This window comes from Impatiens glandulifera, unplaced genomic scaffold (genome assembly GCF_907164915.1).
Source record: "Impatiens glandulifera unplaced genomic scaffold, dImpGla2.1, whole genome shotgun sequence".
Taxonomy (NCBI): Eukaryota; Viridiplantae; Streptophyta; class Magnoliopsida; order Ericales; family Balsaminaceae; genus Impatiens; species Impatiens glandulifera.
The window spans coordinates 357,066-375,193 of record NW_025919140.1 but is presented as its reverse complement, the minus strand read 5'-3'; the positions used below and the strand labels follow the sequence as shown (position 1 = coordinate 375,193).

The 18,128-nt window shown below is 30.1% G+C and overlaps 3 protein-coding genes across 3 annotated transcripts; 1 reads left to right on the top strand and 2 right to left on the bottom strand.

Annotated features, from left to right (window-relative positions):
* Window positions 1–2,595: 2,595 nt before the first annotated feature.
* Window positions 2,596–4,515, bottom strand: LOC124917577 (3-oxo-5-alpha-steroid 4-dehydrogenase 1-like). The gene is made up of 2 exons (XM_047457974.1): window positions 4,186–4,515; window positions 2,596–3,066 (listed from the first exon to the last, which is right to left on the bottom strand). Exons 1-2 carry the CDS (start codon window positions 4,513–4,515, stop codon window positions 2,596–2,598), a joined length of 801 nt encoding a protein of 266 aa, XP_047313930.1.
* A 950-nt stretch (window positions 4,516–5,465) lies between these two features.
* Window positions 5,466–6,808, bottom strand: LOC124917576. The gene has a single exon (XM_047457973.1). The coding sequence runs from the start codon at window positions 6,798–6,800 to the stop codon at window positions 5,466–5,468; it is 1,335 nt and encodes a 444-aa protein (XP_047313929.1). The 5' UTR covers window positions 6,801–6,808.
* A 5,494-nt stretch (window positions 6,809–12,302) lies between these two features.
* Window positions 12,303–12,641, top strand: LOC124917575 (NKAP family protein-like). The gene has a single exon (XM_047457971.1). The coding sequence runs from the start codon at window positions 12,303–12,305 to the stop codon at window positions 12,639–12,641; it is 339 nt and encodes a 112-aa protein (XP_047313927.1).
* The last annotated feature ends 5,487 nt before the right edge of the window (window positions 12,642–18,128 follow it).

Genomic DNA, 18,128 nt, shown 5'->3' with positions numbered 1-18,128 from the left:
GATTCTTGCCATGGAGCCAGAGCTTTCATAATGATCTATAGGATATCTTTCTTTGGGGTTTCCTCATAGTTAGAACGAGTTGAGTTGGATCCAAGAGTTGCGACTCGGAGAGGTCAAGCATGATGTGATCTAACTTGAAGAGACAGTTCTGGATGAACCGGTTCTTTAACGTTCTCATTTATGTTCTTATGACCATGATCGAATACTTCTTTAGCTGTGGAAGACTTACCCGATTTGGATGGAACAGGGGTCTGCATCTTGGTATGTGGAGCTACACTTTCTTCTTCAATGATTTCTGAGGGAGGAATCTCAACACCGATCGGTTTGAGATTCTCAATCTAATGAGTGGAGACCGGACCTTTGTTACCGATTGTTGGTTGGAGTGGGATACATTCTGCTCATCCTCGCTCTCATTTTCTTTAGAGGTTGAGCCATGCAGACCTAGATCTTCCTCGTCAGCCGAGGTAACTTTGTTTCTTTAGGTAATTCGTTCCCAATCTTGTTTATACATTCTAAAATATTTTTCTTTAACGCACAGTTCTTTAACTTCATACCCATCAAAAAGTTCTCTTTCTTCTGAACTTGTCCATTTTCTTGGTGATGTTCTTCCTTCGGGAGCCAATTGCTCAGTTCTGATGACTTGCGTTTCACCTTGAGGAGGAGGCATCTCTTCAATGAAATTCAAAGGTTCATCCTCGTCATCATGATTTAAATTGATTTGATGAGGAGGAATGCTGGTGTCTTCTGAGGTTTTACCTCCATCAATATACTGAAGAGTAATTTATTTATAATATATTTATAAATAAATAAATAAATAAAACATTTATGTCACTAATTTAACTATTAAATTTTAATGAATTAAGGGTTTTGGTTATTGATTTTCTAAAATTCGGTGGTCAAAACACTCAATTGTTGAAATTCGGTAGTTAAATTAGCGAATTAAAATTTTATTTACTTATAAATGTCACGTAAATAATAAGTTAACAATGTTTAAAATTGTGATGACAAAATGATGAGGTTTGAAATCCCAGTAAGGAGGCACAATTAGACAATTTGACCATTATTAAATATTATAATTATTACGGTAATCCTTTAATAGAAAACGCATACCATTATAATTACCATTATAATTGATGTATTCCATTAATATTAAGACATGCAAATTATGTAAGGCTGAATTGTCAAATTGGAGTTCTTTATGGGGCAATTGGAATTCTGAACCTCTTCTTTTAAACTTTATCATTTGAAGCTCCTTATTGTTAAAATTATACAAAATTAGGTTTCGTTTTAACCATTTCAAATATCGTTAAATTATTAACTACGTGACATTTATAAATAAATAAACAAAATATCAATATCACTAATTTAAGTGCTGAATTCACATAATTAAGGGTTTTGTCTACCGAAATTTACAGAATCGGTAGTCAAAACCTTCGATACGATAAAATTTGTTAGTTAAATTATTGGCATTGACCTTTTATTTATTTATAAATGTCACGTAAATAATAAGTTAACGGTGTTTGAAACCGTTAAGGCAAAACCTTATTTTGTATAATTTTAATAATAAAGAGCCTCAAATTGTAAATTTTGAAAAAAAAATGTCCAAAATTTCAATTAGCCCAATAAAGAGCCTCAGTTCGACAATTCGACCAATTATATATTATATAACTATAAGATACTTTAAATTTGGTAACATACTAGTTAATATTAGATATATCATTTTTATCTAGTTTATTTGTTCAATTGCCTATTTATTATTTTTAAAATTTTATTTAAAATAATTCAAAATTTAATTATTTTAGAATCGAATTGACGTGAAATTGTTTTCAAACTAATTATTTATTTTAATCCCGTACAATTAAACCATATATACATTTTAGAAAATTAAATTTTTTGGTTTAAGTATTTTAAAATTTAAATTCTAGGGTAAAATTGACTGTCATATATATAATTAAGTTCTTATATATGGATCATTAAAAAAAAATATATATATATATATATATATATATATATATATATATATGATTAAATATATAATTAATTAAAAATAAACCTATTTGAAAAGTTATATTTATAAATTTAATTATTTTAATAAATAATAATATTTTTTAATTTATAAAAATAAATATATTTTTTCTTTTCGAATTTTATAAAATTATAAAATCGAAATTATTTATAAACTCTTAAAATCGTAAAATTTTATAATTATAAATTCATTAAAGTTTGAATAGTTTACTCGTTAATCTCCTTTAAAATCATTAAACTTTATGAATCAACTCAATATTTCAAAAAGGTTGGAATCTAATTTAAAATATTTGAATCCAATTGTCCCAAAAATATAAGATATAAGGGGTCGATTTTCATCCCTGTTAATAACTAAGTATGAAAACCAAAACAACATAAAATAAAACAAAAGAATCAATATATGACAAGATGACTAAGATAAATAAATTGACATCCGAGGAGTCCTTGCAATTATTGACAGCAGGTTTGTTGCCCTTACTCAACGAAGGAGACACAACACTACAATCTAAAGTTGCATATTTCATATGATAATTGTATTTGAATGAAAAAGAAATCCAAACAAAGCTTAAACTATAGAATAAATGGGATAATGGCCTTCACATTGTTGGGAAAATCATCAAACTTGGTTATATACCAACGTCTGGTAGCACAACTCCTTCCTATCAGCAGAAAAGTAGTTCCCAACGCAAAGATAAGAGAGAGCAAGGTTTGGCTTATGCAAAAGACCCCCCAAAACACTATGATCTCAAAGAGGTAATGTGGGCAAGTTATTAGGTCAAACAAACAGCCCACTGGAAGCTTGTAACCCTTTTCACCATCCTTTCTCATCCTTGATAGCAACAAGTGGTGGTAGAAGTTGCCCGATATCCCAATTGGAAATAGCAAAAACCCGCAAAGCTTCAAGTCAATGGCCGGGTCGGGACTACCCAATGTCAGGTGCTGAGCATAGATCATGCATGTTGTTGCGTTGAAATAGGACGAAGATATAAGGATGGCAGCATCAAGAGGCATTGGTCCGCTGTATTTATGGACAAATAGGACCTATATGCATAAAAAAACAATGAAAACTCATTAGTATATATTTGATTACTCATTCATTTGAAAATACCATACAATGATCATTTATGCCCTTACATTCACAATAATATACAAATCTAATTTTATTTTCCTTATTTGCTAATAATATATTCTTGATTAACAGTAATTTTAATATAAATTCTGCTTGTTATAAATGATTATAAGAAAAAAAAATGATTCTATTATACTTTTTCGTTCTTTTGAAAAGGATATCTCTAATTTATAAATATTATATATTGAAAGGTTAAAACAATTTATTAGTCAATATATAAAATTTTTGAAGTAGCTAGAAATGAACTTGAATTAATTATAAATATGAAACTTCTAAATAAGATACACTTGGAAAATTAAATATCTTGTATTTGTTCCATGTTTATTTAAATAAATTAATAATATTAATTTCAGTCAATATATATATTAAATTTAAATAAACAAATAAATATATTTATATAGATAAACACAGTTCTCTTAAAAAAGAATTAATGCATCTTTTAAATAATCTGAATGTGAAAATTCAAAATATTGCAATCAATTAATGCAGCAATAAAACAGTCAAAAGAAAATAAAAAAGTACTATTTCTTTTTTATTTTTATTAAATAATCAAAATATACATAATATATTATAAGAAATAGATTATCAAAATCTCTTAAAAAAGAACTAATGCATAACTTTTAAATAATTTGAATGTGAAAACTCAAAATATTGCAATGAATTAATGCAGTAATAAAAAAGTAAAAAGAAAATAAAAAAGTACCTATTTGTTTTTTAGTTTTATTAAATTGTCAAAATATACATAATATATATATATATATATATATATATATTTATATATATATATATATATATATATTTAATTATTCGAAATAGATTATCAAAATCACCTAGTACTAAGGGCTCAATGCATGTAAATTTATAATCCAAAAAAAATAGTAAATGATTCTTTCAATAAAATAAAAATTTCCAATATATACTAAATATCATTTATGTGAGATTGATGTTATATATATTTTATAATTATAGAAACGGAAACAATTAGGTTAAGGAATAAACTTAATTATAGGGAGAGAGAGATATGTACGTACCTCGAGTATCCTCTTGAAAAAATGAACAGCAAGAATAGACTTGATCAACAAAATCCTGACAGTTGTATCTGGAAAGATGATTAAGGAAAGAATGGAAACCATAAACGCCGGCACATAGGCAATGAGCATGCCGGTTTTGCCGGAAAACTTTTTTGGTTCACGGTCGGATTTCTGACCGCCTGCAGCATCCCAGAACTTGGAATAGGGCAAACTCTTCCCCATTAATTCGCTGATTCCGCCGTTAGCCAAAATTCCGGCGATAAACACTGACATCGTATTCAGCAAAAGAGACGACGGCACCGGATACGTAAATTCTAGCAGAAAGGACATCATCGACATATTTCTCTCTCTATTTTTCTAAAGTTTTTCTCTTCAGATACTGGTTTGCTTAGTCCTTGTAATATATATATATATATATATATATATATATATATATATATATATATATATATATATATATATATATATATATATATATATAATGGACTTGTATACTGAATAGGCCCGGAAAGGCCCACTAAACATTTAAAAGGAATCAATAATCACAATTGATGTACACTGATTTATTAACATTCAAGGACAGTAAATAAAACGCTTACTTTCCTATTTAATATTTTAAATGTAGTAAATTTGACCAGATGTTCGTATGTATTTCCTAAATAACCCTTGATTAAAATCATCAATAAAACACATAAAATAAGAAAATTTGCTAGACTAAATCAATAAAATTAATTCTTCAGATCTAGGAAGAATAATTTGTGTCATATCAGAATCATTTCTCCTACAACATTCGAGTCAATGAATATTATCAAACTGGTCGTTTCATTTTCATTAATTCATCAATTTGCCCGCAAACTGGAACAGTTTCCCAAACTAACCTTGTTTGGCGTTCACTTTCTCAAACTAACTTAGTTTGTTCATTTATTCTCAAACTAACCTAGTTTACTATTCAAACTCAGTTTTTTTTTTTTTACATTTCAAATTTAAATTATTATTTATATAAACTAAATTATTTATATTTTGATATATGTTTTAAATTATTATTTTTATAAATTTGATTATTTATATTTTGATATATAATTTAAATTATTTTTTTATAAATTTAATTATTTATATTTTAATATAAATATATATATATATGCATTTCAATTCTCATTTATATAATGTAATAAATATTTTAATAAATAATTGATAAATACTAATAAATTTAAAATATTTTAACAATAATAATATAATAATTAAATATTCTTAAAAACTATTACAATCATCATTTATCTAAATTATTGACGATTTTGCTCAAGACAACGTTGGCTACGTCTCGTATGACCTTCTTGGCTACACCTCCCACAAATGATGGTTCTTCGTGGGTTATCCATTTCGGTTCGAATACACTGGCTTTGACCTCGTTGGTTTTTCTTCTTTCTCAAATTTTCATTGGGAACAAGATTACCATATTTCTCCCAATCATGTGCTATTGGGAACGTCCAATATGATTCATTAGGTATGGGGTGAAAATCATACTGCCACATCTCAGAAAGTGTTGTTAGATTGTGATATGTATCGATGTATTTAACCCAATCGAGATTGCACACTATACAACCAACAACTATATGTGAACATTGAGAGTGATATCGACACCATTTTCCACAAGAACAAAAACCTTTACATAGGTCAATGATATGTTCTTTGCCACCTTTCCAAAAACCATTATTAGTTCTGTAACGTGCAGTAGTCACCTCAAAGATTCCAGTTTGCTCATTGTATGGAATAACTGTGTGTGCTGATGCCTTGCTTTCGATATTTTCAAATAATTTTCTTGACATATTGCAATAAGTATGCCCATTTTGAAGATCATTCAAAGTTTGAGTACGCCTTTCTGCAACAAGTTTTACAAAGCGATAATATATATATTCCACCATTGACGTGATCGGAAGAAAACAAGCAGACCTTAAGATACCATTGAAACTTTCGACCATATTTGTTGTTGTTTGACTGTAACGATATCCTCCATCGTGAGACATAGTCCACATCTCTAATGGAATATTTCGTAACCATTTTTCAGCATCGGGATTAAGCTCTTTGATTTGTCTCATCGCATCTTCGAATTTTCTCACTTGACTATTATTTCTGGCCACCCAACATAACATCTTCAAATGTGATCCAGGATAAGCCGAACTAAAATTACTACGGACATGGTAGAGACAAAAACGATGTATACCCATGTCTCCAATGAAGCCATTTTGTTCTTTCTTCATTGCTTCAATGATTCCAGCATGACGGTCAAAATTTATGCACACTCCCGTTCTACTTCGACATATAAATTTACGAAGGCGACGTAGAAACCATGACCAATTGGCAGTTGTTTCTTCATTGACTATAGCATAAGCAAGTGGGTATTGATGGTTATTAGAATCAGATCCCATTGCAATTAATAATTTCCCGTTATATCTTCCTTTCAAGAACGTACCATCAATATTGATAACTGGCCGAGCATGTTGCCACCCATCAGCTATCGGTTTGAATGCCCACCATACACGCTTAAACACCGACGTGTTGAGTTTTGTAACATCGACCACAACTTCAATCGAAGCACTCGTGCCTAGATTAAAATGCATCAAAGCACTTAAAAATTTAGGAAGTTTAGAATAAGAGATCGTCCAATCACCATACACCTCCGATATTGCCTTTTGTTTTGCCAACCAAGCCTTCTTGTAGCTAACATGATATTTATATATTGCCAGTATTTGATTCCTTATGTTATTCACTTTCAAGTATGGCCCCTCCATTATCTAAATATGTAAATTTAAAATAATAAATAACAACTCAAAAATATGTAAAAGATCAACAATATTAAATATCAAAAATATTCTTACTTGTTGCTTTATAACACTTCCAATCATTTTTGAACTAAGTTTCTTGTGGTCTCTTTGGATTGTTCTCAAAAGACAGTTATGTTGAGCAGGAAGTTTAGTGATTTGAAAGTATCCAGATTGCTTACTTTTTATAACTCGAATTTTCCACGGACATGTAACTGTAGTACATTTTGCCTCATAAAGCATCGTAGTGCTCTTTAAAACATGATAATTTCTTGATTCTCTTATGTGGCTTGATTTTATTGCATCTATTGCAGTTTGTTTATCTACAAAACATTGACCTTCAAAAAGATCACTGTTAAGCGAATTAAAATTAGGAAAATGACCTGAATTATTCATGGCAATGTTGTTGAGGATCTCCTCTGTTGTAAACCATGGCACATTAGGAATATGTCCATCCATATTTGTTGGGTCATTAGTCTGAATATTCTCTTCTTCACCGTCACTATTACTTGTTGAATCCGAGTCCTCTGCATTGTAATCACTATCACTTTCATCGCTTTCCATCTTCGGATTTGAATTATATCCATCAGCTTCACTTAAATTGTAAAGTGCATTAGATCTTGTCACTCCATCATTAATATTTTCTTCCATCTGAATTTGTTGTGACTCATTAAAACTTGACGAGAAATAAATTCTTGTTTCATTAGTTTGACTAAGACCAACATCAGTATATTGTGTTTGGAAAAAATTATAATCACCATAATTAGAGTAATTGTCTCTTTTGTTTGAATTTTTCATCTACAAAAATACAATAATAATCATTATTAGTAATAAATATTAAATAAATTTAAAAACACCAAAACAACTAAAAGTTAGAGAGAAGAACCTCTTTGTTTGTTTGCTTGCTTTCTTGTTTTCTTGTTTTTTCTTGTTAATATTCTTATGTAACTATTTAATATTTCCATTGCACTACATTAATTACATAACACATAACCACCACATTTAATGTTTTATTAACCTTCCTACTAACCAACCAATATATTTAATGATTCATTAACCTTCCTACTAACCAACTAACATATTTATTGATTCATTAACTTAACACATATTTTTTTTACAACCTTTAAGTTAGGAAGACAACACATTAAAAATTGATAAAAAAAATTTTGTAAAATTAAATCACAATCAAAAGTTGTCAAAATTATTTTAATAAAAGACAACCCAATAAATATAAATAATAATTTGAATGAAAAGTTGTCAAAATTATTTTAATAAAAGACATCCCAATAAATATAAATAATAATTTGAATAGTAAAAAAAAAATTTATGGGGATGAAAATCATACTTCCACATGTATATGTAAATATATATATATATATGTAAATATATATATATATATAATAAATTTAAAATGTAAATATATATATTTATATTAAAATATAAATAATTAAATTTATAAAAAAATAATTTAAATTATATATCAAAATATAAATAATCAAATTTATAAAAATAATAATTTAAAATATATATCAAAATATAAATAATTTAGTTTATATAAATAATAATTTAAATTTGAAATTTGAAATGTAAAAAAAAAAAAAAAAAAAAAAAAAAAAAAAAAAAAAAAAACTGAGTTTGAATAGTAAACTAAGTTAGTTTAAGAATAAATAAACAAAACTAGGTTAGTTTGGGAAAGTGAACGCCAAACAAGGTTAGTTTGGTAACACACCTTTGTTGAGATTATTTTATTGACATTCTTTTTGTTTGATTAGAAATTTATTTTAATGAAATAAGTGATTTAATTATTAAAAAATTTAGTGATATAATAGAGAAAAAATTCTAAGTAATTCTACCCAATTTCAAAAAAAACTTAATCCAAACTACCTCTTAAGGGAGATAATAAAAAAATAAGAAATTTATTTATACCTTTTTTAAAAGACCTTTTAATATATTTGATCAAATAATAACAAAATAATCAGATATATTCTCAAAAAAATTAATCTGATGTAGACTAATCCAATACTCATATAATTGAATTTTTATTTGTAATTTTATATTTATAAAAAATAAAGACTACTTTTTACCCGTGCAAGATGTGGTGTGCAATATAGGGTGGCGTTTAAAATTTGTATTCTTAATCCAAAATATTTAAAGTATATGAAATACAATTGACAAATGTAGTACACAATTAAATCAAATTGAATATAGTATTATCAGTGAGTATTTTTACTAAAATATATTATAACTTTTTTATTAATTTTTTTTACTATTTCAATTTTTAGCTTTTTAATTAATTTTATTGAACTTTTTAATTAATATTAAATTTAATTGTTTTTTAAAATAATAAAATTACTTTTTGTAAGCAATAACATTATAAATAAAAATGTTTATAATTATTTAAAAATGTTAAAATATTATAAATTAATTTTTAAATACTTTTTTTAATAGTAATTAATTAACTATTTTTAAGTTAATTATTATTTTTAATAACATAATATATTTTATGATATAGTAATGATAGAGAGCAGAAAAAAAGTGACAAGAAAGTCTAGGGAAATGATTTGTCATTTCCTAAGTGGTTTGAAAATTTAATAGGAGAGAGAATTTTTAGATTTTCAAACCACTCAGGAAATGACACATCATTTCCCTAGACTTTCTTGTCACTTTTTTCCCGCTCTCTATCATTACTCTTTATGATAACATCTATTATATCATATTTTAAACAAAATATTTAATAAATATTTAAAGTATTGGTTAGATTAAAGTAACTAATTAATTTAAGATAATTAGCCAATGTTATAAAATTATCGGGTTTTGATAATTTAGGAAAAATAATAAAAAAGGAGAAATTGTTAAATTAATGTATTAATTATAAGTGTATAAATAAAAACTGAGTTGTGTTAAATTAACTCTATGTAGATTGAAGAAAACTGGAAATGAAAGTTGTCCGGTAGTTGATCAAATACGGTATTTGATCAACTTTGGATTCTACATGAGGCATTTTCGGTATTTCTCCAATTCAGTATTTTGTCCAGATCGGTTTTGGAGAGGCGCTTCCAGTTTTATGTTAACATCGGTATTATAAAGAAGCGCGTCCGATAGTTTATCCAGATCGGTTTCTGGATAAACGCTTTCGGTTTTATCTCCAATTCGGTATTCTGTCTAAATCGATATTTGGAGAAGCGCTTCCGGTTTTATATCGAGTTCGGTATTTTACAGAAGCGTGTTCGGTGTTTTGTAAGATTCTGGTTTTATATCGAGTTCGGTATTTTACAGAAACGCATCCGGTATTTTGTTAGCTTCCGGTATTTTGTTAGCTTCCGGTTTTATATCGAGTTTGGTATTTTACAGAAGCGCATCCGGTATTTTATTAGCTTTCAGTTTTATATTGAGTTCGGTATTTTACAGAAGCACGTCCGGTATTTTGGTAACTTCGATGTTATATAAACGCGTCTGATATTATATTAACTTTGGTTTTATATAAGCGCGCCCAATAGTTTATTCAAATCCATTTTTAGATAAACGCTTCCGGTTTTATACAAGGCCTTCCAGTATTTAACTAGTTCGGTTTTATATCAAGGCGCTTTCGATACTTGATTAAATTCGGTATTTAATCAAGTTCGGTTTTTATGAAGATTTTCCGGTACTTGATCAAATTTGGTATTTGATCAAGCATCCAAAATACATTTTCAGCGCATCATCAATTCGTTATTGGCAGTCTAACACAGCAGTAGAGCTAAACCTATAGAAGACTGCCACGTACCAAGATAATTCAAATCCCATGCATTGTACGTTCCTAGTACACCACATCTCATTAGTGAATATTTGGCGCACTATCATCCAGTACAAACACTATCAAAAACGCATATTCTATGATGTACTATTCTAAAACTCATCCAACCAAATTAGGACAAGTGTCCTCTAAAGAAAATTTGTCCATTACATATTGCCTATTTAAGAAGAAGCTGTAGGATAATTTGATTCACCGGTTTTCAACCTTTTTACACAAGTTTGTGATTACAATTTCTTATGAGTCTTAAGCCTTTCTAAATCAATCTCTCAAGTGCTCAAGCTCTCAAGTTCTAAAAGCTTACAAGTTTGCTAGTTTATTACGTTGTATTACATACTGCTCTTTCTGTGTGAGATTTCAGTATTATAAGTTGACAGAATATGTTATGTTCAACAGAGTGTTGTGTGCTAGGAGTTCGGAAATAGGTAGTGTCTAAGTCCTGGTTGTCCGACTGGGTTTGTGTAAGCGTTGTACTCAAACCAAATCTTCTAGTGAATATCCTTCTCAAGGTTGAGAAGAAGGGGTGACATAGGAGTCTTTACTCCGAACATCCATAAATAAACTTTGTGTCTTGTGTTCTTTACTTTCATAATCTTCCAACCCCTTTCATATGTCGCTTCAAGTCCAAACAAACAGTTCTGCACTTGATTCTGTTCAAGAGTTTGTGAAGAATTGTGAAGAATAGAAACACATATTAATTTCTAACAGAGTTAATAACAAAGTGAAATGTATAAGCATTCAACATAGTCAGACCCCATCTCTATTGTTGCACCCGATCTTAACAAGTGGTATTAGAGCAAGTTGTTTCTATTATCAAGCAATCAGATATCATCATGTCTCTCAACAAGCTTCCCATGTTCTGCAAGGAAGAGTATTATGATTGGAAGATTCGCATTGAGGTGCATCTGGCCTACTAAGACGACGATATGTGGTACGTTATCACGGATGTTCCGATAAAGATTGAGAACCCAAAATGCGAATGGACAACTAAGATAAAAGGAAGAAAAACCTTGATAACTTGGCCAAGAACATCCTCTACAAAAATCTTGACAAGAACATTTTGGGAAAATCAGAGCATGTTCCTTTGCCAAGGAAATATGGGAGAAGCTCATCCAACTTTTTGAGAGAACGAACAAACCAAAGAGAATAAGCTCATAGTTGCTACTCAGAAGTTTGATAACATCAAGATGCGTCCATGTGAGTCGATGAACGAGTTTAACGAACGCTTCACCAACATTGTCCTTGAACTTTCCATTATGGAAAGGTATATGGCAACAAAGAAATCATCGTCAAGGCATTGAAGCATCTTTCCAATGCTTGGGACATTAAGAAAACAGTGATGAGGGATTCTAGAAACCTTCACAAGATGGAGGTGCACGATATGTTTTCCCATCTGAAAGCCCATGAGTTCGAGATGAACTCAAGGAATGAAGACGAGCCCTCATCCTCGACCATGACTAAGGAATTGATGTCCTCTATGGAGACAAGTGTCCCCTCATCTACCAGGTCAGATGAGCAGTGCGCTGACAATGTTTGTCAAGAAGTTTGGCAAATTCATGAGGAAGAATCAATCCATCTCATCTTTCAATAACAACAACAACTCTAATAATTATAAGGATAACATTCGTTGTTTTAACTGTGACACTTTAGGTCACTACAAATCGGAATGTCGGAAGTCAAGGAGAGACGACAAGAAACAAGCTGATCATAAACATAAGGAGGATCATAAATCATCCAAGCATAAGAAGGATCAGAAAGCTATGTTGGCACAGGAGAACAGAAGCAAGTGGGCCCAAAGTGATTCGGACTCCAACTCCTCGAGTGATAGTGATGATGAAGACATCAAGTAATTCATGGCTAATGATGAAGAGGTATTTGGCTTTGCCTCTGAAGAGTTCACTCAAGAAGATCTGATTACTACACTCAACGACATGGTCATTGAGTACATGAAATTTTTTGATCTCGTTTCAACTCAATTAGACAACATAACTGGTGAAATAAATGAACTATCCTATAAGATTGAGAAGCTCAAGAAGACAGTTCAATTGTTAACCAAAGAAAACGAGAGAACTAACTATGTGATCGTTGCATGGATGAAGTCTGGGGATGTGGTCAACCAGATGACGAGTTAATCGAGGCCTGCAAACTGCAAGTTTGGTCTAGGGTATGACAACAGAAACCCAGACAAGTTCTATAAGAAGTTGAAACCCACGAAAGACAAACTTCCTCCTATAAGTTTTGTCAAGGGTACCTCAACTAACACTCAAGCGAGTCATGATGCAGATGAGTTATTAACTAAAAAGGAACTAAAATATGTTGAGCCAACTAACAAGTAACAATGGCTTAATCTTTGGAGAAGGAAAGTCAGTCGGTCAGCTGGACATAAACATGACAAGAGGCCGAGGGGGTCTCATCAAAACTCATAATGTGGGTAGCAAAGGTTATAAATAGTTTTATTTGCAGGTTAAACAGGTCAGCTGCCTAGAGGATTTAGAATGGTACTTGGACAGTGGATGCTCAAGGAATATGACCAAAAATAGCAAGTTTCTAACCAATGTTGTAAAGGAATGTGGATCAAGAATCACATTTGGTGACAACTCAAAGGGTAAGACCGTGGACAATGGTAAGATTTTCCATGATAACCTCACCATAAACAATGTGCTACTTGTTGAAAATATGTGCTACAACTTGCTTAGTATAAGTGAAAGGTGTGATATATGATATCTTGTTGAATTTCATAAGCAAGCATGCATAGTCAAGGATCAACAGGGAGGTACCCTGTTGACAGGACATAGGACATTTAACGTCGATAAAGTCAACTGGAAAAACAAATCATCTAATCCTATTTGCATGATAGCTAAGAACGATCAAAACTGTCTTTGGCATAAGAGACTTAACCATCTAAATTTTATGACTATTAACTCTATCTGCGGCCTACGGTTGCAAACTTACATGATTTTGATAATTTTAAATAAAATAATCAAAAAGGGAGAAATTGTTAGATAAAATCAGACCGGTTCAAATAAACCTAACTTAAGTAAACTTTCCATGTAGGAACAAGGAACCGGACCGGATAAACAAAAGAACCGGCTAAGAAAACTAGCCGGTCAAACTACCAAACCGATCAAGAATACTCGGAACATGACCGCACAAAGAAAGGATCAGCCAAAGCTTAAAACCGGAATCATCAAACAGCCGATCAGCCACAAGGCAGAGGAATAACCGGAAGAAGTCCGGTTACATCACTCATACCAAAAGCCATTCGGCTAAGTCAAGCGGCCGACCAGTACAAGAAGACAATTCGGGTATCTATTGAGAATGATATCAAAGGAACAGACTGAACACTTCCATATCCATGCAAGTCTGAGGAAAGACTATAGGATGTAGAAGACAGTACTACCGGATCTTTCCACTTCGGGATAAGTCAGAAAGAAGATCTTCCAAGTACAGACAACTGTCCAACAGACAGTGCCTACATCAAGTAAAAGACAAACCCGACAGGTTTGTCTTACATACCGGAAGAACAGACCGCCAGGTCTGAGGTTGACCATCAGGTCTGAGGAAACGACCGCAGGTCTGAATCTCTGAAACACTGAATCACTGCACCTCTGCTCAGCCAATCAGATTCAAGGCAGTGAAATATGATCGTTGGCATATTTCACCTATAAAAGGGGCAGTTGAAGAAGAGTAAATGCGGGACACATAGTGGGATAAGTGAAACGCTAAGAGCATTTACTACAAGTGATAAGATTGTGTTATTCTAAGAAAGCCTAAGTGCTAAAGTTAAAGTGTGTATTACAATTTTGGTGTAAATTGTAAGAGTATTATCGAGCAGGAAATAAGTCTCGATCGGATTGTACTTGTATTCCTTAGTGAATATCCTTCTCGCGGTTTCGAGAGGAAGGGGTGACGTAGGAGTTTTATCTCCGAACATCCATAAAATTTGTCTTGTCATTTACTTTCTGCCGGCTCCATTATCTAACCGATTAACTCAACTACACCGCTCTAAACCGACTCTATACTATCCACACCGAATTTCCAGACCACCGAAACCGACCCACCATCTTCAAAACTTCCATCATCCAAAACCGGCCTTGTCCATCAAACAAGTGCGCTGCTTCAACCTGAAAGCAAACCTCTTCCGCGCTTGAACCTGGTTCAAGGGTTTGTGACAGGTTGTGTAGTATTGAAACCCCGGTGTTAATCTCTAACCGGATTAACCACCACCCTTCGAGTGAGAACCGCTAACCGGTCCAACCCCCGGTCCTCTAGCGGCGACCTAGATCCTAACAGTATATATATCAATAATTCATAAACAACAAAATAATTCAATAATACATTTCAATGAACAAACATATTATATTAAAACAAACATTATTAATAAAAAAACACTTGGTACACGTACACATATAATAAATTTAATAATTTAATTATACATTTAAAAAATATTATAATTTCATATCTTAAAAATAAAAAAATATAAGTTAAAGGATTAATTTATATATATAGAAATTAAAAGTTATTAAAAAAAAGGTCTAAAGGCCATTTTTGAAAAATAGCCAAAAATGGTGTAAATGAATAGTGATACTATATATATATATATATGGGTTTTATTTTGGAGAGAGACCATTTCCATTTTGTGTTTGGGTTTACCGGCAGGTTAGAGCAAAATTTGGGTTTGCGTTTGGGTTTGCCGGCCGGTTGGAGATGGTCTAAAACTTTAATAGTCAATTGGCCATCATTCTATCAATTAGTTTGTTACCCCAATGTTAGAATCCATTGTAAGGGCACTTGTACCTGATGTTCTATTAGGTGTATAATATCTAAAATAGAAATAAAAAACTAAAAATTACAACAAATTTGATCTACATCAAATGAGTTATACTTAAAAAAATTTAGCCCAAATGAACAGTAGTGTTCTATATATAGAACACCACTTTTCATGTTCTATACTCAAAACTGGCAGCAATATTATTGTCTCTCATCTTTTTTTCTCAAAACTGGCGGAAACATTATTCTCTCTTAACTTTTTTTTTCAAAGATGTCCGTGATTGTCGGGATTTTTCACCTTGTGCCTCGAGTTTTTCTCTTTCACGTTTGAAGGCTAGAATTTGAATTATATCATCGTCATCCGTACAAATAATCTTTAAAAAATTATCGTTGCCACTCATTGTGTAGGATAAAGCTTAAAGTGTGGTGAAGAATGAATGACCAAAAACTTTATTTATAGTTGGATTTCGAAATATGACCGCTGGAAAATAGCCGTTGGAATTTGAATTTAAAATTTGAATCTCAATTTTTTTTATAAAACATGCCAATGAAATATAGGCGTTGGAATTTGAATTTGAAATTGAAATATAGACGTTGGATTTGAAATATAGGCGTTGAAATATATCCGTTTTAATTTTAAAAAGTAGTTACAAGTTGTTTTTTAATTTTGCAAAAAATAAATATTTTAATGTTATAGGTATATAGATAGAAATGCTTGTGTAAAGTATTTTGAATTGAGATGTTGTAAAATAGATATATGTATTTTTTAATATTATTTTAAGTATAAAATTTAGCACTTCTGGTGCAAGTGCCCTAACCATCACCATAAATGAATCACCATAAATGAATGTAACACATTACATACTCTATTTTGAGAATAAGCATGATGTGTCAATCATAGTTCATGAATAAGGAATAAAATAAAAAAGAGACAAGAGGAAGAGTGTTTCAAGGATTTAAATGAAGCTATCTTGCAAGTTGAAGCTATAGAGTTGGTAATAATAGTATAGTAGGTCTTGTTGTAGCAGTCCTCCAATTTGAGTTATCATTAACAAAAATAAATAAACAAATTTATTCTAATATTTACATTATATATATTTGAAGTTATACCGAATAAATATAATAGTTTTTTATTTTTTTCCATTGTTTATCGGTCTTATCTTTGGGCTAGATAGATCCCATGTGAACCCCTTCCCAGTCCTATCATCAACAATAACAATCGACCTAACTGATCTTAGGGTAAGCCCAGAAAGATTATGGACTAGGGCAACCCATTTATAATTTTTTTTTTATGAATTTTAGTTAAATACATTAATTTTTGTAACATAAGAGTGTGTAGCATAGTGTTTTATGATAAAAAATAAAAAATTATTTAATTATGGGTTTAAATCTCAACAGAAATAATTTTTAACTAAAATTAGGACAACCAAAAAAAATACATTTTTTTATGGGACTGTGGCAGCCCAATGGAGGGGGGCTTGACAACCGTTACCAAATTCGTTAGCCTATAAGATAATATGGACGTATATGAAAGGTATGTCTCACTTATTTCTTCATTTATTTTGGTATTGTGGTTTTGAGATTTAGGTCTCATAAATGTATTATTTGGATTTTGGATATTGTTGTTTTTTATTTAGGTCTCCTAAGTATAATATATGGATTTTTTTTGGAAAAACGACTTAACTTTATTTCATTAAAAATTTTCAAAAACGTGAAAAAAACCACTAAAAATAAAAATAAAATAATTAACCTTAAAGACAAAGTCTAATTAAAAAAATTAATTAAATTAATTATTATAATAATTTAAACCTAATTAAGTAATTAAAATGCCCAAATAAAATAAAATTATTCGGGATGAATGTTATACTCATTTTATCTTAAAATAATTTTAGAAAGAATTTAAGTATATAAAAAATAATTTAGGATGAAATGTGGTATCCATTTAATACATAAAAATTATTTATTTAACCCAAAAATATATTTAAAAAAATAAAATAAAATGGTAAAATATATGTCATATTTATTATAATATTTTATATATTATAAAGATTAAAATTAAAGTCAAAAGAGTGAAAGAAAAATTAATTTCAAACAAATCTTTAATGTTTTAAATTGAAAATAAATCAATAATTAAGTGTAGCACTAACCTAAAAGATTCGTTGAAGCCGAAATTACCACCATCGAATGAGCGTTACATTGTCATCCAACTAGGGCTGTGCAAAAAAACCGGAAAATCGGTAACCCAACCGAACCGATAGTTAACCGGTTCTAGCGGTTTCGGTTAATCGGTTTTTTTACCAGTTAAACGGTTCGGTTTTCGGTTTCCTTATTTTTCTAACGGTTTAACCGGTAAACCGGTAATAATTTAATTATATATTTTTATATTTTATAATTTGTATTAGTTATTTTATAAATAACTTTTATAGAATAATTTTTAAAAAATATTATAATCTATATAAAATTTAAAAAAAAAATTAAAAAAATTGAAATAATTTCATTAAAATATGTAAAATTGTTTTTAGAAATTATAAATTAACAAAATCAAAATAGTTAAGCAAATTAAAATT

Coding starts and splice junctions, on each gene's coding strand:
- LOC124917575 (XM_047457971.1), top strand. CDS start 12,303: ATGAGCAGTGCGCTGACAATGTTTGTCAAGAAGTTTGGCAAATTCATG.
- LOC124917576 (XM_047457973.1), bottom strand. CDS start 6,800: ATGCATTTTAATCTAGGCACGAGTGCTTCGATTGAAGTTGTGGTCGAT.
- LOC124917577 (XM_047457974.1), bottom strand. CDS start 4,515: ATGTCCTTTCTGCTAGAATTTACGTATCCGGTGCCGTCGTCTCTTTTG. Junction 3,067..4,185: donor TTTTCAAGAGGATACTCGAG/GTACGTACATAT, acceptor TTATGCATATAG/GTCCTATTTGTCCATAAATA.